The sequence below is a fragment of the Cyprinodon variegatus genome, unplaced genomic scaffold (assembly GCF_000732505.1).
Source record: "Cyprinodon variegatus isolate N-32 unplaced genomic scaffold, C_variegatus-1.0 Scaffold1044, whole genome shotgun sequence".
In the NCBI taxonomy this organism is placed as follows: Eukaryota; Metazoa; Chordata; class Actinopteri; order Cyprinodontiformes; family Cyprinodontidae; genus Cyprinodon; species Cyprinodon variegatus.
The window spans coordinates 169,899-193,752 of NW_015151497.1; the positions used below are offsets into that span (position 1 = coordinate 169,899).

At 39.8% G+C, this 23,854-nt stretch overlaps 1 protein-coding gene across 3 annotated transcripts in view; it reads left to right on the forward strand.

Moving 5' to 3' along the window:
- Window positions 1-23,854, forward strand: part of thoc2 (THO complex 2) — a 39,169-nt gene that overhangs the window by 11,831 nt on the left and 3,484 nt on the right. For 2 of the 3 annotated variants that reach the window (XM_015399735.1, XM_015399732.1), the window contains exons 11-34: window positions 1,526-1,698; window positions 1,812-2,007; window positions 2,094-2,132; window positions 2,217-2,347; window positions 3,339-3,440; window positions 4,854-4,938; window positions 5,996-6,089; window positions 6,186-6,266; window positions 6,350-6,446; window positions 7,043-7,160; window positions 7,237-7,416; window positions 7,499-7,663; window positions 7,758-8,033; window positions 8,131-8,272; window positions 8,377-8,534; window positions 9,858-9,986; window positions 10,098-10,229; window positions 12,367-12,551; window positions 13,066-13,241; window positions 13,487-13,589; window positions 15,431-15,798; window positions 15,907-15,965; window positions 17,351-17,386; window positions 21,494-21,628. In XM_015399735.1, coding sequence (XP_015255221.1) covers window positions 1,526-1,698; window positions 1,812-2,007; window positions 2,094-2,132; window positions 2,217-2,347; window positions 3,339-3,440; window positions 4,854-4,938; window positions 5,996-6,089; window positions 6,186-6,266; window positions 6,350-6,446; window positions 7,043-7,160; window positions 7,237-7,416; window positions 7,499-7,663; window positions 7,758-8,033; window positions 8,131-8,272; window positions 8,377-8,534; window positions 9,858-9,986; window positions 10,098-10,229; window positions 12,367-12,551; window positions 13,066-13,241; window positions 13,487-13,589; window positions 15,431-15,798; window positions 15,907-15,965; window positions 17,351-17,386; window positions 21,494-21,628 — 3,360 coding nt within the window. The remainder of the gene's footprint in view (window positions 1-1,525; window positions 1,699-1,811; window positions 2,008-2,093; window positions 2,133-2,216; window positions 2,348-3,338; window positions 3,441-4,853; window positions 4,939-5,995; window positions 6,090-6,185; window positions 6,267-6,349; window positions 6,447-7,042; window positions 7,161-7,236; window positions 7,417-7,498; window positions 7,664-7,757; window positions 8,034-8,130; window positions 8,273-8,376; window positions 8,535-9,857; window positions 9,987-10,097; window positions 10,230-12,366; window positions 12,552-13,065; window positions 13,242-13,486; window positions 13,590-15,430; window positions 15,799-15,906; window positions 15,966-17,350; window positions 17,387-21,493; window positions 21,629-23,854) is intronic. The other variant, XM_015399733.1, reaches the window with a different exon arrangement.

The window sequence follows — 23,854 nt, forward strand, 5'->3', positions numbered from 1 at the left end:
TAAAGGGAAAAGATTTAAACATATTCTTTAGAATTTTGGCTGAAATAATTAATCAGATTAATAATGATTGTTTGATTTATTGAAATAATCGTCAACTAATTAAGTAACTGATTAATTGTTAACTGGAGTATAGAGACTCTAAAACATGCCTTTAGCTGACAGAGCGACCCACTTAGAGCAGGAATTATACCAAGATTGTAAAATATATAAATATTTTGCATTTAAGATAAAAAAAAAAAAATAAGAAAAAATATTTTCGTCTGTCAATATGCTCTCCTTAAGTGGAAAATTTTGGTTTCACTTGGTTCGAGTTCGTAGAAAGTCTTTTGGCTTTTTGATTATTAATCGATTAATTGAAAAAATAATCATTAGTTTCAAACCTACTTTGATATGCTGAGTTTTAAAATATGTAATAATTCATGGTTCCAGCTGTTTTAAATTACTTAGACAAACTTATCTCACGACATTGTAATGGGGTTGCAATTGAATTAAATAAGCAATATGATATAAAAGCAGCCGTCATAAGAATGCAACAGTAAAAAAAAAAAAAACACGCAGGAGAATGTTCAACCATGTTTATAGTGTAAAAATAATGCTGCACAAAAGGCATTAATTTTAATTTTTTTTTTGAGTTTTTACGGCACTAGTGGCTCGTTTTGCGACAGTAGGCTGAAAGGAAAAGGGGGTATCAGAGGGAGGGAGAGACATGCGGCAAAGGACCATGGCCTAGATTCTAACCCAGGTGGGCCACGTCGAGGATCAAGTTCTCTGTACATGTGTCGCGCTAACCACTGCGCCACCTGCACGCCCCCGAAAAGTTATTTCTACAATCCATGTAGTTCAGATCTGTGCACGTATGTTGCAGATTCCTGTTTACAGTCCAACAGTATGAATACTGACTGAATAAACAAAAATGTTTTCTTACATTTTATGTATTTCTCAGATATAACAAAACAGGAACCCATTAGGCTACTTGATTAAAAAGTCAAATATGGGAAACTGATCCAACTGATCTAGAGCTGTCATTGATAGACAGGGTATGTCGCCGTTTCAATGAAATTGACAGCCATTGTGATCTAGCTCTGTTTATTTTTATCTAATCCGACAATCAGAGCTGGGATTGACTCTGTGCTGCTAGCTGCTCTGTTAACCAGGTGGTTCTGGTTCCTCTCAGAGGACTGTTAGAACTTTGCTCCATGAAGTTCAGTACCTCACTAATGCCTCCTTGCTCCACCATGTTAACTGCTAGCATGTCTCCGTCATGTTAGAAATGTTTTTCGTAAAGCCCTTCACCGTTCTATCATCACATTTTTATTAGCGATACCAGTAAGGGTCTGCTTAATGATGAGCAGCTCCCTCTCGTGGTAACATCCCAACAGCAATCAAACTTTCTTCTAGCAGAAGTTATTAATTAAACTGATAAAAGGGAAAATTATAAAATCTATTATGTTTCTGTCCTTAGTATCCAGTCAGTGTGACACCTTCTACTGCGAACCGTTACCTTAATGCTCATTTTTTTCTACAGCCACCTGATAACCAGAAGCTCGGCCTTTTGGAGGCACTACTCAGGATTGGAGATTGGCACCACGCCCAGAGTATTATGGACCAGATGCCTTCTTTTTACGCTGCTTCTCACAAGACCATAGCGCTGGCGCTTTGCCGACTTGTACACCTGACTGTAGAGCCTCTTTATAGAAGGTATTGATTCCATTTGACAGATTTCCTCGTGTGTTTGTGGCGACCGTACCTACAACATACAGTGTAAGAACTCCAATACCAACAAGCCTGACATGACGCTCTGTTTATTAAAGAGCTGGCGTCCCAAAAGGAGCAAAGGGCTGTGCGATGCAACCCCTGAACAACACGCGGGCTCCTCAGCCCACAGAGACCTTCGAGGATCTTCGTAGAGACACGTTCAGCATGCTCTGCTACCTGGGCCCTCACCTCTCCCACGATCCCATCCTCTTTGCCAAAATCATTCGTTTGGGCAAAGCCTTTATGAAAGAGGTAGAAACCACCATCCTTCCGTATAATTCCAGCTGCAACGCCTTGCTGGTCTCATTTTCAGCCATGTTTGCTGTTTTTCTTCACAGTATCAAACTGATAGCAGAACTGAAGTGAAAGATAAGATGGTAAGTTTAAAAACTGCTGAAACATGAGCTGTTAACACTGTCCACTTTGACCTGCTCTAAATGAATCATGTTTGTATATAACAGGATGTGTTGTTGAGCTGTTTCCTAAGCATCGCCGATCAGGTGCTGCTGCCCTCTCTTTCTGTAATGGAGTGCAACGCCTGCATGTCTGAGGAGCTCTGGGGACTGTTTAAACTCTTTCCCTACCAGCACAGGTAAAAATTAGCATGTTTTATCATCGCAGCGCACACCAAATCAGATTTTGCATCCAATCCAACAGAAAAACGTGTCAGACGAGGTCGCAGAGTTTAGCGCTCATTGAAAGTCAATGGGGATGATCACACCAGATGCGATTTCCTGCAGAGCGCTGCATAGCTCCGACTGAGATAGAGCCCAGGTCTATTTTAGTCGGACTACGCAACAATTCTGCAGCAATTTCATGGGTCTGTCAGGAAAAGAGATGCGGTTACAAAGTAAAACTAACCACTTTGGGGGAAAATGCAAAATAAAATCTGTTAATCGCACAACAGTTGGGAGTCACACATTGCGAATATAGTAAGCAGGACAGGCTTTTGCAAAAGCAATGAATGAAACATTAAAAATAGAAAACTTTACCCAGATAGGAGTTCAGGAGGACAGGAAACTGATAAATTATTGATCCTCTTTGGGCCTCACAAATACCAGAAATATCGAGGGGCATAAAGAGCAGGTGAGCACAGCGTATCTCTCTCACCTCTTTATAAAAACAAAATAAAACTTGGGTAAAGTTCCCACAGACTCTGTGTTCCTGAGCAAGACCCTTAAGCGCACAATGGCAGCGCACTGCTCCCCAAGGCAATAGGTTAAATGCAGAGAGTTCCTTTTGTTACTCTGTAACAGTGTAATGACAATAAAAGCTGTGGAGAAAAAAAAAAAACGATATTGATATCGGCCTAGGTTTTCATGTCCGGTCATCTCTAGTCTGTTATGGTCATGCTGCATAGGTTATTTTACAGATTAAACATTGAAACAGCTTGCCATAACCAGGGATGGTAATTCCACCGATAATTGGCAACATTCACATTCCTGTGAACATCTAGAAAGCTTCTACCTCTCACCAGTGTGTATATTAATTGATTTTTGTTGCAAAATGTCTTCTTTTTTTTCTGCAGCTCTTGTAGATGCGCAGTGGTTGTTTTATCCTTCTAATCTTTTTTGTGCTCCAAGGTACCGGCTCTATGGACAGTGGAAGAATGAGACGTATTCTGGACATCCACTGTTGGTTAAAGTGAAAGCCCAGACTGTGGAAAGAGCCAAATACATTATGAAGTAAGAAACCCCTTTTCCCTCTTTTTCCTTTCTTTTTTGGTTTAATCAAGATGTTGAGTTTGTTTTTCAGTTGTCATCTTTAATGTTTCAGGCCATTATCAGTTTAGGGACAGATTCAATTATCATCTTTTAAACTTGAAAAACTCGTGTTCCATTTTAAATGTTTACATTAAATAGGGGTAAAATGATTGAATTACTGTAGCAGTTTTTAACTCATTTGATTATCAAACTGAGGATACAGACATTAAAACATTTGCTGAAACAAAAGCTCACAGCAATAATTCAACTAAAACTACAAAAAATAGAAAACATTGAGAATGAAAAATCTTCTTTAACTGTAATGTTTTCTATCTGTATCCCTTTGTTCAGTGGTTTAGTTTTAGCTTTGCCTGCTTTCAAATGGTATACATTTTTTTTATCTATTAAAGAAAAAAAGTCTCTGGCTGTATTCTTGACCAATAAAAACATCGGTGTAGACCAATTGAAATGTGTCGTCGCTCCAGAGGAAGGCCCGCCCACAGAAAAGAGGACGAACTGATTGGAAAAAAAAGAATGACATTTTTAAAAATCAATCTGAAAAACAGAATAAAAAAAATAATATGAAATTTATTTTAAAATTTTAAGAAAAGAGTGGAGAAATATAGTATATAAAATTTGTAAGAGTTTAACAATGTTAAAAAAGATAAAGAAAAAAATTTGAACAAACAAAATCTGAGTATTGGATTTAATTTTTTTAAATTTTCTTTTAAATTAGGGCTGTGATTAACAATAATCTTGCAAACCAATTAATATGCCAATAATTTTTTTTGATTAATAATTGGATAGCCAAAGTTTCCTTAAAGAAGACTTTATAAAAATAAACCAAGTGAAACAAAACTTTTCCACTTGAGGAAGGGCAGATTGAAATTCAAAAATGTTTGCTGGTTAAGATTGTCAGTCATTCAGGTCACAGTCATTCCAAAAAAAGTTAAAACAATCCACTGGACTTTTTTACTAAGTTTGAAGACGTTTATCTTCCCATCCTGGAAGCTTTTTCAATTCAAAATCAATGGTAATTCTGATATTTTGAATTGAAAAAGCTTCCTGGGTGGGAAGTGAAATGTCTTCAAACTTGGAAACCAAGTCCAGTGGGTTGGTTTTTAACCTCTTCGGAATCAAAAATGTTTATTTGTTTTTACTATTTAGATATAATTGCTGCTCTAAGTGGGCTGCTCCATCAGCTAAAGGCATGTTTTACAGTCTCTATACTTTGGTTAACGATAAATTATTTAATGATTATTTCAATAAAAGATTAATCTGATTAATTGTTTCAGCCCTAATATGAATAAGCTTGTTCTTTGCTTACAACAATCAAGGAACAAAAATCACCCCATTTATCCCACATTTGTTGTTTTCTTCCTGTCTCCTCTTCAGACGCTTGACCAAAGAGAACGTAAAACAGTCTGGGAGGCAGATTGGCAAACTGAGCCACAGCAATCCCACCATCGTCTTCGATTATGTAAGTTTCTATAAATTGGATTTCAGTCTTTTGGATGAGCTTTAAAAGACAAGCAGAGCCCATATTTCCATTGAAATGAATGAGCTTTAGCATGTGACACATCTTACTGGATGCATGTGGGCTGATAGCATTAATTTTGTGGCAGTAGTCCAGAGCTGTAAATTTGTGGCCTGTCAGCAAATGATGCTTCCATTAGTCAGAATGAAATCTGCTTTCATAAACCAAGTTTTCAAGATCTGTTACGCTAGAGTCAGCATAAGCAAAGTGGATCCGTTTGTCTTTTAAAGACGGTAAGTCTTTAACCATTCGCCTCTCTATAGCGCCGGCATATCCTATATCCTTTTCTTTGTTGGTTGCTTTTCACTCACTACCAGCTTCCTGAACTTCCTTTTTTGTCTTAAGTAAATGATCATACCAGTCAAATGATGCCGCCCTACTATCATAAAGATGTATGTTTTTGTGATGATGATCATATGAAAACATCTTCCTTTTCTAATGGAGTTGGTTTCACAGAAGTCCCACAGTTGTCCAATTGAGGCTCTTTTATGTGATTATCTTTATAAAAACTATATTAAATTGTCTTTTCCTGGAAGTGGCTCCTCATGGGAGTGTAACCATAAAAACATGTTTTAGAGGATGTTTGGAAGTGGACTTTCTTGCTTAAAAATGTGTTAAAACTATTTTCCTAGATCATAAAGTAAATACAGCCAAGCTGCTCTCTAGCTTAAAGCCACAGAACAGAATTGTTCAACAACCGGAACGCAGAGCAGCAAGAGCGTCAAAGCTGCAAAGTAACTTGACCAGCGTCTGGTCCAGCATCAAAATTTCTGCGTTTAAGTGTTTTTCAAGCTCATAGCTCCTTTGGTGGGAACACAGCATTAGGCCTGAGCTTTAAAATCCACCCACCCAAAAGCATGCAGGATGATGAACTGTTAAAAGGCGAAGCAATCAGAATAAAATCTGAATATTGTGACTGCCATATCAGACTGGGATTGACATCATGGAAGCATGACCTCTGTTATTGATCCATCCTCTCCACTGTCTCCTTTTGAATCAGATGTTGTCTCAGATCCAGTGGTATGACAACCTGATCGTTCCAGTGGTGGACTCGTTAAAATTCCTCACGTCTCTCAACTACGACGTCCTGGCCTGTATCCTGTGATCTAAAATGTTTGTGTTGGTGCATGCGGTTAGCTGCACACATAGAAGCGTCATTTTTCTGTTGTTTTCCTTACATCTGGCTTCAGATTGCATTATCGAAGCTCTGGCCAATCCGGAGAAGGAGAAGATGAAACATGACGACACTACTATCTCCTCATGGCTCCAGAGTACGTGTTTTCTCAGCAATGAGGGAATCTTTTTCAGATAATGAAGATTTACAACTCTACATTTGTTTGTTTTGTTATCCAAGGTTTGGCGAGTCTGTGTGGAGCCGTGTTCAGAAAATACCCGATTGAGTTGGCCGGCCTCCTGCAGTACGTCACCAACCAGCTAAAGGCTGGGAAAAGGTAAGGAGGTTCAAAAGATTCAATCGTTATCTCCCAACCCTAAGGCAGCCCACTGTGGGTTTTAAAAGTATAGCATAGTGAGAGACATTTTTTTTCTTAAATGCAAAATTTGTATTTTTTCTTTTATTGAGATTATATATATATATATATATATATATATATATATATATATATAGAATAGATAGAGAGATAGATATATAAAAGGTGGTAGTTTGTGGTTTTTTTTCTAAAAAAAAAAAAAAAAAGTTGCAGGGTCCTCTGGTTCTGGAGCTCACCAACATTTCAGCCTGACCCCCAAAATAACGATGCAACAAAATAACTTTATATTTTATAAACATAAATCTTCATATTTAATACTTTCTTTTCCAAAGTGACATCTATTCTTTAATGGTTGTAAATGTTTTTGTTTTTTATGTTTAATGGGACGTTTTACAGTTTTATTTATTATTTCTATCATCTATTTGATAAATGAATACATTTTAAATCTGCTTATTTCCTGGTATATTTATTTTGAGCCCCTCTTTGGGAACCACTGCTCCGATGGGTCAGACTCCATGGCTGCTGCTCAGCTTCCATGTTTGCTTTGTTTTCTGCAGTTTTGACCTGCTGATCCTGAAGGAGGTGCTGCAGAAAATGGCCGGCATCGAGATCACAGACGAGATGACCTCAGAGCAGTTGGAGGCCATGACGGGAGGGGAGCAGCTAAAAGCTGAGGTACAAACGCGCAGCTCCTGGTGTGTTTGTGACGTCAGATGAACAGCAGCGTTTATCAATGTGTCGCCGTTCACAGGGTGGATACTTCGGCCAGATCAGGAACACGAAAAAATCCTCCCAGCGCCTGAAGGACGCCCTGCTGGATCATGAGCTGGCGCTGCCGCTGTGTTTACTCATGGCCCAACAGCGAAACGGAGTCGTTTTCCTGGAGGGCGGAGAGAAGCATCTGAAACTCGTGGGGCATCTCTATGACCAGGTTTGGCCCTTCTGAAATGTTTTGTTGAACATAAAATGTTTATAACCTTTTTTTTTCCTAACTAACTTTTCTGTCTTTGCAGTGTCACGACACGCTGCTGCAGTTTGGCGGCTTTTTGGCCTCCAACCTCAGCACAGAAGACTACATCAAGCGAGTTCCCTCCATCGACATCCTGTGCAACCAGTTCCACACCCCACATGACGCCGCCTTCCTCCTGTCCCGCCCCATGTACGCACATCAGATTTTGGTGAGTGGGTCATCGGCCGTCAAACTTGCTCCATCCCCTCCTGAGACCCGTACTCGCTTTCTTTGGTAAAACTTTCTGTCTTCTCAAACCGCAGTCGAAATACGACGAGCTAAAGAAAGCCGAAAAAGGAAACCGGCAGCAGCAGAAGGTCCACAAGTACGTGGCAGCGTGTGAGCAGGTGATGGCGCCGGTGCACGAGGCTGTAGTGTCCCTCCATCCGGCCAGGGTGTGGGATGACCTGCGGCCTCAGTTCTACGCTACCTTCTGGTCCCTCACCATGTACGATCTGGCCGTGCCGCACGCTGCCTATGACCGGGAGGTGAACAAGCTGAAGGTGCAGATCACAGCCATCGAGGACAACCCTGAGATAGTGAGTAGTGATGGAGCCGTAATCACTGCAGGCTTTAGTTCACGATCGGAAACCCAAACCAGAGCAGTCAGCTCATCTTTTTTCTGTGTGTTTTAAGCCGATGAACAAGAAGAAGAAGGAGAAGGAACGCTGCACTGCGCTGCAGGAAAAGCTACAGGAGGAAGAGAAGAAGCAGATGGAACACGTCCAAAGAGTTCTGCACCGTCTGAAGCTTGAAAAGGACAGCTGGTTGATGACCAGTAAGTGTTGTTAAACTGGTCCCTCAACAGATCTAAGGGCAACATTATTTCTTTTAGGACACTTCTCATAGGACCGTTGCAACTTTTAACCCTTTTTTATGCAGAATCCACAAAGAACGAGACCATAACCAAGTTCCTGCAGCTCTGCCTGTTCCCTCGCTGCATCTTCTCCTCCATCGACGCCGTGTACTGTGCCCGCTTTGTCGAGCTGGTCCACCAGCAGAAAACCCCAAACTTCTGCACTCTCCTCTGCTATGACCGGGTAAGAGGTTTATTAAACAGTTTGAGTTGCCTTATCTCCACCAGTACAGGTTCTACCAGTCCTTCAGCGAGACATGCACTGATGGGTTATTTACATGGGGATGATCTCATTGATTCGCATAGAGGATGAGCAACCAAATAGTATTGGTAGGATTTAAATAGCAAAAAGGAATTTGGAGTTCATGTTTAATATGCCATCAGCATTTTTGTTGTTGTTATAGTCCTTGAAAGATTCAACCCAACATATCAAAGCAAGATGGGAGAGAGGGCAATTTAACAATAACAGGAGGAATGGACAATAATCTGGAAATACCAAAGGAAAAATACTAAATCTCTACAATGGCAAAAATTTGGATGGAAAAATCAGGGAAGATTCAAGCTTCAAAAAGAAATAAATGTTTGACTATTTTATGAACAGCAAATAAGAAAAACATTACAAGAAAATGGTTATCACAAGACAAACCAACTTTAGACGACTGCTTCCAAATAACATTTAAAAAATGGAAAGAATAACGACCTCTCTCACTCACAAGACGAAACTATTCTGTCAGTGGTGGCAGATTGGGGTAGACTTGCTTTATAATGTTTCTTTGGGGAAGTGAGGTTGTATTTTTGTTTAGACTGATATAATACAAAGACCGACTTGTCCACCTTATTTCAAATATAATTAATCTTGTGATATAGTGAACTAAGTTTTTTCGAATGATACTTTCTTGAGAATCAGTAAAGATAAGATAAAAAAAAAAAAGAAATCCTTGAAAGAGAATGTTATTGGGAAACATGTATTTAATGGAGAGTTAAAATGGCACCCCTCCTTAATATTTCTTGAATTTTAAGTTTTGAAATTTGCTATGGTACTTTAAAAAAAGTTTTTTCGATGTCAAAAAATATGTCAAGGCCTTGAAAGTTTTTGAGAACATTCTTAAAAAGACACTCGTCCTCAAAAGTCTTTGAACGTGGGAATGAATGTTAAATTGTATTTTAATTGGGCTTAAAAATCTTAAATGTAACTTTTGGAAACTTTTAGGAACCCTAATGATCCAAACCAAGATGTGAAAATACTGGTTAAAATAACTGATAACTGCAGCCCTTGAATTATAGTAATTACACAAGTAATTATATGAGTTCATATAATAAAACTTTTTTTTCTTCTTGTCTTGAAAGAAATTGGAATTGTCCTAGTCAGGGTAGCAACAGTTGATTGGGACAAATTACCTGTCAGTTAAAAGTTTGGCTGGATCCACCTGGAAAGTTGGATCCGAGGAATTTTATGAAGCTTTTTAAGCATTGAGGTTTTCTTCTTCTTCGGCGTGTTGTGTTGCAGGTCTTCTCTGCCATCATTTACACCGTGGCCAGCTGCACGGAGAACGAGTCCCACCGCTACGGGCGCTTCCTCTGCTGCATGTTGGAAACAGTGACCCGATGGCACAGTGACCGCGCCATCTATGAGAAGGTCTCCAGCTCTGCTGGTTTTCACTCCTCCATAACCACATGCGTTAGCAGTGTTTAGTCGCTCACAGTGAGCAGGTGTCCGCTTCATCATTTCTTATTCTGGGACTTTCAGGAGTGTGTGAATTACCCCGGCTTCCTGACCATCTTCAGAGCAGCAGGCATTGACGGAGGGAACAAAGCAGATCAGCTGGATTACGAGAACTTCAGACATGTGGTCCATAAATGGCACTACATGTTGACTAAAGTGAGTTGGACTTTTATTTATTTATATATATATACATATACACATATTTTTGAACAATAAAAAATAGTAAAATACAGTTAAGAAGAAAAAACATACAATTTCCAATTAATATTCTGTAAAACTAAAAAGCAATTAAAATGGGGAAGAAGCAACAGCTTCTCCAGTCCTTTGCCTAAGTTTCCAGGCAAATCAAGATAGTGATGCATGCATGTCTGAATATATACACACTAGAGATGTAAGTAAAAAATCGATTTGCTATTGACGATTAACGGTTTATTAGATTAGAATTAGTTTTTATCAGATTCATTGATAACAGCCACTTAGAATTTCTTTTAGCATTGTGATGTCACCACCGTCCACTAGAGGACGCTGCAACCGATTCTTAGCAGTCCGAATTATTTCCAATGTTAAATGGAGACAAGGATACAGAATTTACTTTAATGGTTCTTTTTTTTTTTAAATGTTTATATATTTTTTTATCTTTATCCTGTTGCTATTTTTTATGTGTATACATGTGTAACCCTTTTATAAGGCCTTTCGCTTTGCTGCTGTCACACCATAATTTCCTCATGGGGTATTTGAGGGATTTTCTATCCCTAAGATAAACACTAGATAAACTACTTGAAATATTACCTAGATAGACCCATTTAAGCACCTGTTTAATCGTGCTGCTAACAGCACAAAGTAGCTCCCTAAGTTGACTGATGTAATTATTCTATAAACAGAGAGCTATATCACAGTTTGCATCCACTTCATGAAATAAAGCGTCAGATAACCCTGACAGTATGTCAGAGCTTCACATCCTGTCTGATAATGAAAGTTTAACATCTCAATGTAAATTATGTTTCATAGATTTTACTCATTTTTCAGTCAGTGTTAAACAAGAGAGACTAGCTGCAGACCTCCGCTGTCAGAACCGTACGTTTAGTTAGAGCCTTTCAAAGTAAAAGCAAAGTAAAAAGCTAGTATACTGGACATATTTTACATTCCCGTGTTTATTTCCTGGGTCTTATAATAGAAACATTTTTGTCTATTCATGTGTTTAACTATATATATTTATATATATATATATCTTTCCAGTTCACCTGGATAAAATTAACCAAATCCAAGAAAATATTAAAATAACAAAGTTAACTCAGTTCTTTTGTCAAAAAGTGTGTTTGCAAATATTGTTTGTGCTGTTCTTCCCTTTGCTGTTGGACCACATAGATTTTCCATTGGAGGTTGTGTGATTTCATATCAACTTAAAATGACCAAATTAGAAAATAACTTCTCTTTTTTTTCCCCACGGCACCAGAGAAAACAGAAAAGATCTTACTAGATTTTCTTGGAAATGTTTTTATTGTGTAAACAGCAGATTCCAAAGCATGGCACAGAGTTTAACTTAAGGCGAAGTTCCAGCAGGAGTCACATTGAAACATACATCTGTAAGAAAGACTTAATGTTGGAATAAGCAAAAGAAAACCTCCAAAAATTATGACAAAACACGATTTTGAGTCTTTACACAAATCTTTAAGTGGGCAAAAGGTGGATTCAAGTGAGCTCACACCTCACAAAAAAACATTTCCTCTTATAAAACCCAGCAGCACTATTACTGAAGGCTTCGAATAAAACGTCCACAATAAACTATTGCTATTCCAATACATTTATTCTAAGGTCCACATTTGTGTGACCATTTTTTTTTTTAATTCTTTTTGCTGCTGTAAACACCAGAATTTCCCCATTTTGGGACAATAAAAGGATTTTCTATTCTAACATCTGTTCCTGACAGTGCAGGAGACCCCAGTGTGCAGGTCTGCAGCCAGACCCCTCTTGTATTTAATGCAGTTACATTAATTGTTAAAATGCAATGATGTAGAATTCGCTTTTTGTTTTTTTTTTGTTTTTTTTGCTGAGCATATTGTAATAAAAAAATTATTCCCACATGTAAAATTCAGATTAAGTTAATTGATAACTTTTATCCCTAATACACACACTGCTACTTATATCTAAACATACATCAATAAACCTCTTCCAGTTAGCTCTATTCCACACAGATGAATGTTTTTGATTATTATTTAGTTCTCTTATTGGCAGTCAGAGCTCTAAATGATGCCAAACTTTCATTACCATTCCTTCTCGTTTCCTGCTTGTGTAGGCATCGGTCCACTGCCTGGAAACAGGGGATTACACCCACATCCGAAACATTCTGATCGTGCTGACCAAGATCCTACCCTGCTACCCAAAGGTCCTGAACCTGGGCCAAGCGCTGGAGGCCCGCGTCCACAAGATCTGCCTGGAAGAGAAGGACAAGAGGCCAGACCTCTATGCCTTAGCGATGGGGTAACTGCATTGTTTGCCGCAGAGCCTCTAGCTAGCCACATTTTCTTAAGTCATTGAGAAACGACAGAAAGGGGCAACGACCTTAGTGAAGTGAATTGGTTTATAAATTTGCTTTTAACATAGCAACTGTCTAAAAGAGTGGACATTAAATTCAAACCTGGTTTGTTCAAATTCAAATCGTTAAAGTGACAGATTTCTTGTCATGAAAAATTTTTCATATTTATAGTCAAAATGGATTAGAATTGTTTGAAAGTTCCCAGAAAATGGCTTAATTTTCAAATAATTTAAACCAATTTCCCCATCATTTTATATATATATATATATATATATATATATATATATATATATATATATATATATATATATATATATATATATATACATTTTAAAGGCAGTTTGAGTAAAGATTAGCCGTTTGTGCCCAGAAAAGGGAAATTTTTCACATTCTGTGAGATTCTGAAGTTCTTTTTGGGGTTTCTTGTTTCTTTGTGCAAACTCTCTGCACATCTTACAGTTACTCAGGTCGGTTGAAAAGCCAGAAGGTGCACATGGTCCCAGAGAACGAGTTCCACCACAAGGACCAGCCAGCCCGCAGCGCCACGCCGGCGAGTCAGCAGAACGGGCCTGGAAGCACCGGCAAACCCGCCGCCAACGCCAGCAAGACTGAGGAAGGGTTGTCAGAGGATGGGGGTGAGCCAATAAAGCAGAAACACAAACCAGCTTCACCCCTCTAGTTTTATCTTTAGTGAAAAATTAGTTTTGTTGTGTGGCTGTTTTGTTTTTAAATATGCTTTAATGTCTGATTAACATTAAACTTCTAACAAAAAGATTGATTCCCTGAATATTCACACATGAGGAGACCTGTTCAGCTCCTAATGCTGGCTTCTCTAAACATGTCTGTTTAGAGGTAATAAAAGCATCTCTCTGTTCTCCAGATCGGGGCAAAGATAAATCTCAGGGTACCACGAAGCCGGTGAACAAAGCCAACAGTACAGCAGGCAAAGTGACCACCAGCAACGGAAACGGTGCTCTCAACAGGTGAGGCAGGTCTGGGGTGTTCAGCAGACGCCTGATAAAAGAGGCATTTTCACCTGCCCTCTTTTTCTCTTCATCTCTCTAATCCTTCACTTGTCCAACAGTTCAACAGTCTGAGAACCAAAGTCTGAAAAAGCAAAGTTTACCATAGAATAAACAAGGAGTGCAGGAGCCTCTTCACTTTTAATGATGGGCAAAACAATATATTCGATATTCTCTTGTAACAGCACACCCTGTCTTCAATCGGTGTTAAAGAAAGAAGGAAATAAGCAGAGACAGAGGTGTGCAGATGTTTCATGTCAACTTCATTTTTTGTCACAATTCTAGCATGTAAAACATTTCTTAGTAAGAAACCAAACAACCAAGAAAACATCAACATTTAAGGTCATTTAATCTCTGGGTCTTAGCTTTATTTCAAGTGATAATTTATTTGTTTTAGATTTCAAATCTTGTGATGTATTACTCCTAATTATTTCAAGTGTTTAACAGATGTATCCATCTGGAAATTAACTGAAAAAACTAACCTTTTCTGTTCTATAAATAGCTGGTCACCTCATTCAGCTCCTTAACAGTCGGTTCATGATGTATCATCCATGTTACTAATACGTCATCTCAATGCTCTTTAGAGAGACAATTCAATCAATTATCTAAGGAAAACCAGCAGATGGCATCCAGTCACTGACTTTGCAGGATTTGCTCCTCCTGGTTTAGCATTTGGTAACTGTAGAAAATCTCCGCTTTAATAAGAAAATAACACTAGCAGAACCAGGCTTAGTGTGAGTGTCCATTTGCTAAGGCCCACTGGAAGTTCCAGGAGACAGAAGCAGGCATTGAAAGAAAGAACCACAGATGTATAAATACGTTTACGTTCGAAATGGTAACAAGAAACTAGCTTCTCAGGTCTGCCTAGGACAGAAACCGTTAAACAGATGAGCCAGCTCTCATGTCAAAGGAAAGAGAGACCATCCAGTTAGTCACAGTAAAACCTGAGCCCATAGCTATGTCGAGGAGAGAAACAGGACTAAACACTGAAAAACGGGTCCAATTCCACGATGCAAATTTAATATGTTGATGGCAGCAGCACAGCTGATGTCTCTGTCTAGCCAAGCAGGAACAGACCAAATAAAGCTACTGTAATGAGAAAAAGCAGAGATTTGAAGAATAGAAGTAAAGTAAAGCAGAGAGAAGAAAAGGCGTCCCTATGTCCTCCAGCTTTGTAAGCCTATATCAGCATAACTATTGAGATTGCTCAGGATAACTTGAGCCACTTTAACTATAAGCTTTATCAAAAAGGAAAGTTTTTAAGTACACAGGGTGTTCACCTCACAAATAAATCAAATGATTAATGAAATTACTTTATATCTTTTATGTCATGGGTTTTCAAAGTATGACAGGGTGAGCCCCCCTCCAGGGAGCACTATGCCTGCTCAGCTCAGCCAGAGCCTCTTCCTCCCCGTCCATCTTTAAGTGTCGCGGGGAAGGAAAATGGGTTTCTCACCCAATGGTTTGCCATTGTCTCCTCTCCAAAATACTCTCCAAACTGCTCGCGCATCCCCTCCAAATGCGCGCAGACAGCCTGCTGTAAAAACTCCACCTTCAGCCCCGCTCTGGCCAAAACATCCTCTAAGGTGGGAAACATTTCCACTGATCCCCGCTCCACACGCACACCCCACAGTTCCAACTTTGTCCTAAATCCATATTTATTTTTTCCCTCGCACCACGCCTTCCCAAAAGTGCTCTGGCGCCCCCTAGGGGAGGCGCGCCTCAAACTTTGAAAACCGCTGTTTTATGTGATTATGAACCTTTTTTTTTTGACTGAAAGTTTTTTCTTTATCTGTGTGCAGCACCAAAGTTGTCAAAGATGACAAAGAGCGTAGCGTGAAGGAGAAAAAAGAGAAGAAGGAAAAGACACCAGGTAGCACTCCAGAGAACCGCAGAGAAAAGCAGAGAGACGAAAGAGCAGGAAAGGAGGAGCGAGTGGCACGCGAGGGTAAGGAGAAGACCCCGAAAGCAGACAGGGAGAAAATCAAGCCGGAGGAGAAGGTCATGAAAGACGACAAGGCCAAGGCCGGAAACGGGGAGCCCCTGGAACCAGCCAGAGAGCGCGACGCCGTCAAGGAGTCCAAAAGCAAGGAGAAAGGAGACAGGATCACTGCGACCACGACCCTTAAGTCACCAAACCCGAGATCAGAGTCGGCTGAATCTGAGAGGGGTAAGAAGCTGCTCTTTATATCCTGGCCAAAGCTCAAATTTTAATGCACACTTTTAGTAAAAAACAAAGTGAAGAAATCCAAAATTTTCCCCTCTTTGGTCTCTGCAGATCACAAAAGGCGAAAGCTCGACAGTCACTCATCCCCGTCCCACTCCTCATCTGTTAAGGTTAGTATGGCCTGAGGAAGGCTGTGCCCGTTTCTTCTCTGTCTGCCGGAGCATTCGCTGCCTTGCACATTCCAGCAGCCCTGAGGATCATCCGGGAGAGTTGTCGCAATAGCAGGCACAGCATCTGGAAATCTCAACCCTGACCCATGGGAGGTGGAAAGCATTTCCATGGACATGAGCAGAAAATGTTGCAGAATTGGGAGAAATCCTGAAGGACTTAGTCAAGAGAATATTATGTATAAAATTATATATTTTCATATTGAAAAAAATACCTATTTTCATAAAAGTGAAAGCAGTCGTGCCTTGAAGATTTTTTTTTCACTCTTCTATATTCCTGTGGAGTTTTTTTTTTTATTTTTAAAAAAAATGTTATTCCCACCCCTGTCAAGAAGTCTCCAAAGGAGCAGTATTTTTCTCCCACTACAGAGGGCAAAGTTCCTCCAGTCCAAATAGGCCCTGAGATTTTTTTCCTCCATTTTTTTGAGCTCTTCCTTCTTTAAAGCGATGTGAAGTACCTCAAAGACGGACGGGTGTCCAGCAACCCCCTCTGCGCCTACATCTGAGCCGTCAGCCCCTTCCTCGTCCCCCACCCACAGAGAAGGACCTCCAGACCTTCACCCCAGCAGCGCCAAGTCTCCACAGCTTCCAGCCGTCGCCGTCTTCTGCCCCCTCTACCTTCCTGGCAATCGTTACGTAGAAGAGAGCGAGCAACCAGCTTCCTGGGATCAAACAAGAATGAATATCGCCATTACGAATCCACCCCCCTTTAAAAAAAAAGGCATCTGCAAAATAAAGCCTGCCCCTACAGAGAGAGAGAGAGAGAGAGTGGGTGACACCTGAGTCGTCCAGAGCCTTGCCCTAACCACCGGAAACTTGTGCTAGTTCTTTATTTTATCCTTCTACGAGAGAAATAGGCTCCATGTTTGTCCATTCCTGAACTGTAAGTGACAACAGCAGTTACCTTTGAAGGGATGCAGCCCAGCAACACACAGGCACATGATAGCATGCACCCACAGACACCCCCACTATTCACAAGCACTCGCACTTTAGACTTACTGAAGTACCAGCTGCACTGACAGCAGACGAGTTTTTAGCATTAAGCCTAGTGGATACTGAACACATGCTCAGGGAATTTTCTATTAGATCTCATCTATTTTCTAAGTGTTGACATTCCAGGTGTTGAGCCAATGAACTCTCCTATGTAATAACTCTGTCAAAGCCTGAGTTCTTGAAGGTCGGAGATCAAGGGAGGAGCCTTCTGTTGGACCGGCCCCCTCCTCTCCTCACCCATTCCTCTTCTACCAACTTTCTACTGCTGTCTGACAACCTCCTCCCAAACCCCCACCCCCTCCCAGCTCATCTGTCATCTCCGTTCATCCCTACAGGACAGTAGCAACGAACTCAAGGAGTCTGCATCCAAGGTTTGAACTGGTTCTGTTACTTCTTCTTCTAATCGGTCAGTTTCTGACTTGTATGCAGGTGTTTCTTGGGATGCGACCTGTGTAGGAGGTCAGCGACAGAAGAAATGTGTTCTAGTTAGAATCAGATGTTTTTTTGGACATTGAATTTATAACGCTGCAATTATGTACTTCAGTTTTTTTTCACTTTAGATTCACAAGAAAAAATTTCTTCTGTAAAAATTCAACTGCGGAAACGTGCAAATAAAAAATACAGCTGCAAAAACGTGACAATGTCCTCAGAGTGGGCAGAGCACAAAGTGTGGGCATTTGTCAGTGTGGCCAACTTTGTGCATTTATCGCTAAATTTGAGCGCCTTTTTAGACCCCACCCTAGCACCTTATTTCAAAAAAGTGCCTGTTGCCAATTCTAGTGACTTATTCTGTGTTAATGAAGACTTTCTCAACATAAAACCACTGAACTCTGTCCTCCCGCGCAAGATGATCATAAGCCTGCCTCTTTTTCTCTAACTCTCCCCTCTCTATCTCTAGTTCCCCCCCACACAATAGTTAAAATGACTCTATCGCAACCCTCAGACACAATTTCATATGACGACATTAAGCCAACTGCGTCTGTTTCACTGAGTTTTATTTTTCTGTGATGTGATGCGGTCTGTTCAGAGGTTTTGCAGGTGTTTTCTAAACTTGGCAATGTTCTCAATTTTACAACATTTTGTATTTCTTCCCTGCATGTAAAGGTCAATGCTAATAGTTTGGAGAAGCTCTGATAATGCTCTAATTTTTGGACAGTATTGATATAGGTTCCGAGTAGAGGGAATGTCTTAGTCTAATTCCTATCTTTGCACCTTTTCAGCTATGGCTATTGTTCCTCTAACTACTTTCAGTTTGTTAGAAGTTAGTTTTTTGCTTTAGATACTAAAGTAATAATGATGAATAATAATAATTTAACTTAATTGATCTCACATTGGATAAATTACCTCTGCATTTAACCCATCCCATTGAGGAGCAGTGGGCTGCCATTGTGTGGCGCCTGGGTGTGGGATTAAGGGTCTTCGCTCAGTGACCTCAGAGTGGCAGTCTGTGGGAGTGGGGCTTGAACTCAAAACCTCTGGATTCCAAGCTCTAAACCCTAACCACTAGGCCACCAATCCCCAGATATGTTAGTAGCTTTCTTAGCTCTCCCTAAGCAAGATTTTACCTTGATTTTTATGATATTTTTTATTACTCCCGCCAAGGAGATTATGTTTCCATCTGTGTTGGTTTGTCTGTTTTCAACAAAAAAAGCTTATGGACGGATTTCAATAATTTTTTATTCAGAGATGCGCCTAATGCCAATGAAGAATCCATTACATTGTGGTAAATATCCAGATCATGACCTGGAAAAGATTCTCTATCATTGTGTGATGAGGATATTTGGTGGAATAAGCAGTTCCCCACTAAACCAGGGGGCAGCAGTGACCGATTACAGCCTCAGCATTGGACTCAGAGTCCAGAGGTATTTCCCTGAGGATTAAAACACAAGACAAAGGAACATTGTTGGTTTGTTAGCAGGATCAATCGAAGACCTTGTGAAAAAATTTTAAGGAATTTTTTGTGTGTGTGTGTGTTTTTTTTTTTTTTTTTTTTTTTTTTTTTTTTTTTTTTTTACTGGAGTTGTGACTCATGGCAACAAACGATTCATTAAATTTTGATGATGAAAACTATGTTTTTCGAGGACACAGATACTGTAAAACTCATGACCTGAGTTTAGCTGTCGTTAGTCGTCTTCATCAGTTTGTAACTCCATAACCAACAAACTTTAGTAGCGGGGAGATCTTTCCCATCATCTCTAGCTGACCCATCATACCTGTGAAAGTACTGAGATCAGAAGCATTTAGGCTTTATTGTTTTTCACTTTTGAGTAAAAATCAAATAAATGTACTCTTGACTGTGCTGACAAGTTTTGTTTTTTTACTAATATGACTGAGATTTGATGAAAAATCTGCCCCGTTTGCACCTGGGTTCTAGAACCCAGTGAAAGGGGGCAGTTTTAGCTACGCTATTTTTGGGACTAAATAGCTACGCTATTTTCGGGAGGTCGTTCACCTGCAAAAAGGCTGAAAATGATGATGGAACTATTTTTATTGTATTAAATAAATTAACTATTACATCTGGGCTCATCTACTGATCCCTCTAAGACCGATTTATCTGATTTAAAAAGCATGGCTCTCGTCACGCTGGAAACGACACTTAAATGGATGTTATGTGGTAGGGCTGCAGCAATTAATAATGATTAATCAATTATTGAAAAAATTATCAACTAATTTAATAATCAATGAATCGTTAACTGGAGTATAGAGACTAACACATTTCTTTAGCTGACAGAGAAATCTACTTAACTATACTAAAATTCTAAAAAATATAGATATATATTAAAATTTGGATAAAATAAAATAACATTAATTAACTTTAAGATAAAAACGTTTTTGTCCATCAAACTGCTCTATCCAACCTGCTCTAGTGAAAAAGTTTCTTTCATCTGGTTTTATTTTTATAAAAAGTATTCTTTATTAAACCTTTGGCTATTCGATTATTAATAAAAAAAAAATAATCGACAGATTAATTGATTTGCAATATAATCGTTAGTTGCAGTCCTAATGTATTGATGTCTTTGCTTTATCTAAATCTGCAAATCAGATTTAATAAAAAATTCAACAGCAGTGTGCCGATTATCCTTTATTTTGGGTGATCCTCATGTGTGAACAAATCGACTGATGCAAAGATCTGAACATCAGCCCATCAGCTCTGAACTTTTGTTACATATTTGAGAGCTTTGCCTCAAGTGTTGCTAACACCAGTTTTATTGTTTTGTTGTTATTATCTGGTTATTTGACAAAGTAGGAATGGACTGTTGAAGTTTTATTGTGTCTTTTTAACAATTGGAAAAATGTAAATTTTTACTTTGGCCAGAAACCTGCAGTCGGTTCACCTCCAGTCAAACATTGGATAGTTAGGAAAACCATCGGGAGGTGAATCGGATCAGTTTCTCCTCCTCATGTCGCTTTAATGGCACAAAAATGTAGCCTGATAAACCAGACTAACTGTGAGATTAAACGTGTAATTTAGTCTGGTCCCTATGAATGAGACATCGGAAGATTGTTGATGAGAACAACCGTTGTTTTTCAAACCATGTCTGTGCCTATTGGCCAACGCTCTGACCAATGAGCACAAATGACTGTGATGTAGTAAACACGACAGAAAGCTGAGTGTAAACAAACAGCCTGTCGGTTAAACGGAGAATGCGTCCTTCTTAAAACTGAATGAGCGTAGAGCCTCTTCCTGCTCCCGTTTCAACGAAAACCCAAAGTCTAATCCTTCAACTGATTCCAAAGCTGAGTCAAACGAGAACTGTTCAATAGTTGTTGCCATCTTCCTTGTTGTGCTTCCTCCAGCGTTGCACAGCTTTGTCGCCACGCCCCCAAAACCCAGCTCGCTTTGCATCCAAAAATTCCAAACTCTTCTCTGCGTTGTGATTGGCCCGGCAGTTCTAGGGCCTGGGGCATTGATCGAGGCTAGCACCAACTCGCAGGCAAAAATGATTTTGGCCGCTGGCGGGTGGGGCTAGTTTACTAGGCTAACAAAAATGTTCTGTTGCTCCTAGAAACACGGTTCTGGTATTCTTCCTCCTGTTCTTGGTGGAATCTGTTTCACCAAAATTAAAGTGGTAAGAGGTTGAGAAAGCTCTGTTTAAAACCACGAAGTGCTGATTTCACATCAAGTTTCAGAATAGGGATAAAAGCGTTGGGTTGAAGACGAGCTCCGCCACACTGTATCCAGCAGCAGCTGTTTGGACCTTTTGAACTGATTCTAAAGAAACTGGTTCCTGAAGGCCAGAAAGGCAACTGTTTGATATTTTGGGATGTTTGAAATGGAACAGCAGGTCTGATTATTTGACTTTAGCTTCAGTTTCTGTCTGAAGAAGCTCAATGATTGATAGCAGCAGGAGTCCAAATACAGCTTCTGTTTAACAAGGGACACCAACCTCTGTTAATTTCATTTAGACTGATGAAAGGCTGAACTAGTTGGAAAAAAGGCTTCAACCTGTCTTCTCTTCATGTGGGATTGTTTGCAGCAGCACCACATCAACTTTAATTCAGTTGCCCGGTCCAAGAGCAGAGAGAGGGAAGTGGAGAAGAACGACACAGAGAACTCACAAGGCCGATCCAAAGAGAAGAAGGAGGAAAAGGAGCGGAAGGAAAGGAAACGAGTGAGTGCTTTCAGCTTTCCATTTCTGACGGAACCACCAGACGTTTGGAGTCCGGTTTGATTATTCACAGACAGGAAAACATCATAGAATTTATACAATAGGACCGGCTCTACATGAAAGGATGGTGAACCAAAATAAAAACAGCGTTCCAGGCAAAGCTAGTTTATTTCTACCCTTTCAGTGGAAAAGCAATTCAAAGTGCTGAAACAAAAAGGAATGCATTCGTACATTGCAGTGGCTTCAAGATCATGATAATTACTATAAATGATTAAAGTAAAGTGATTATAAAAAAATTATGAAACAATTGATAAGAAAAATTAAACAAAAACCATAACTCAAAATGCTTAGATGTTTAGTTCAAAGGTTGCTCGGAACAATGACATTTTTAATCTGGATTTAAAGCATCTAACAGTTTCAGAGCTTTTACAGTTTTCTGGGAGTTTATTCAAGATTAGTGGAGCAGAGGAGCTAAAAGCTGCTTATTCTTATTTGTTCTGATCCAGAAGACCTGAAAGGTCTGGCAGGTGATCCACTGCCAACAAATCTGTAATGTATTTTGGAGCTAAGCTGTTCTGTGATTTATAGACTTAAAAGAAGGATTATAGAGTCTATTCTCTGAGATACGGGAGCCAGAGGAGGGACTTCAGAACCAGGCTGATGTGTTCTACTTTTTTAGTTCTAGTGAGAACACAGGCAGCAACATCTAGAGCAGATGCAATTCTGATCTATTTAGGCAGACCTGGGGAGACACGGCTGCAGGGATCAATTCTACTAAAGATGAACGAAGCAGGAATTGGTTTATCATGGTCCTGCAGAAAGATTAATCCTGGAGATTCTTCAGGTGATTGAAGGACAACTTCGTTCCTGTCTTTATGACCCTCTGAAGGTCCAAGTCCATCGCTACAGCCAGATTTAGAGCCTGATTGCTGGTTTCTAAAACTAACTCAGTGATTCACTACAGATTGATTTAATATTAATCTTTTCTAACGCATCATCAGAGGACTTGCTGATCAGCAGCGTAAAAAGTCAAAGATTATCTTAACACCTAATGCCCCTTGAATCCCTTTAAACCAGGCTATCTGTGCATAGAAGCACTATTATAGCAGGTTAGCAGTAGGTAGCGTTAGCTTACATTCCTGCATGCTGTAGCTGGTATCCTTCCATTTGATACTGCATGGCTTCTCTCTGTCTATAGAACATATCCAGCTTGCTTCATCCATCTTTTGACAGCAGACTGAACGGAGCAGGCTGATGATGATCTCTGCAAACTGTCAGACTAGAAGGCGGTGTTGTCATTAAAGGTCCTGCCCCCCATTGAGACCCTACTCCATTTTAAAAAGAATCCATCCAAACTGTCCAGATCCCAATAGATCAGTTTCCAAAGGAAAAGAGGCTTCGCTGCTTGAACTGGAGCAGTGTGCTAACTTTTCAACTCTCTTCCTTTGGTCTGACTAATACACCTTTTAGTCTTGTTTTAATTCAGATAAAGAAATTTCTTCTATGCGTTTACCCATGATGACGTACCCAGCTGTACGTCTCCATCCATATGACATGGTGACGTACAACCACGTGATGGCGGCTTACAGGCTGGGCGATATGGCTTACAAATTCAACCTTTGATTCTTTTCCTAACAAATCACATCCATTACCTCATAGAGCAGCTGCTAGTTAATTTAGTTCTTCTAGTTAATTTAGTTCCTCATGGCTAAAAAATGAGGAGAAGTCTAAGGCTACTTTCTAACCGCAGCCTGGAGTGACCCAAATCCGATGGTTTTGTTGTATCTGATCTTTTCATGGCTGTCTGAACAACACAGATCCGATTTTTTCCAGTGTGACCCAGACCACTTGGCTATGTGGTCCTGAATCCAATAAGAATCGGATCTTTTCAAATGCAACCTGTGTCTGAACGGTCAGGTCAGATTCATTCGACCTGAATGAACTTTATAGAGACTGTCTCTGTTCTGTGGTGAGATGGGAAGCCTGACTAGAATAAGTTCAAGCAGCTGGTCTTTTTTTAGAAGGTGTTTAGCTGCTAAAGCAGAGCTTTTCCTATAATCTAACTGATTTGAGATGGGCCTCTAGTTCTGCAGTAGCAGCTTGTTCAAGTTCCTCTTTTTCAGCAGCGGTTTGATAGTTGCTGTTTTTAGGGCCTGGGGGAAATCACCTGACAGAAGGAATGTGTTAATTATTAGGGATGCACAATATTTGACACATTCCTTCTGTCAG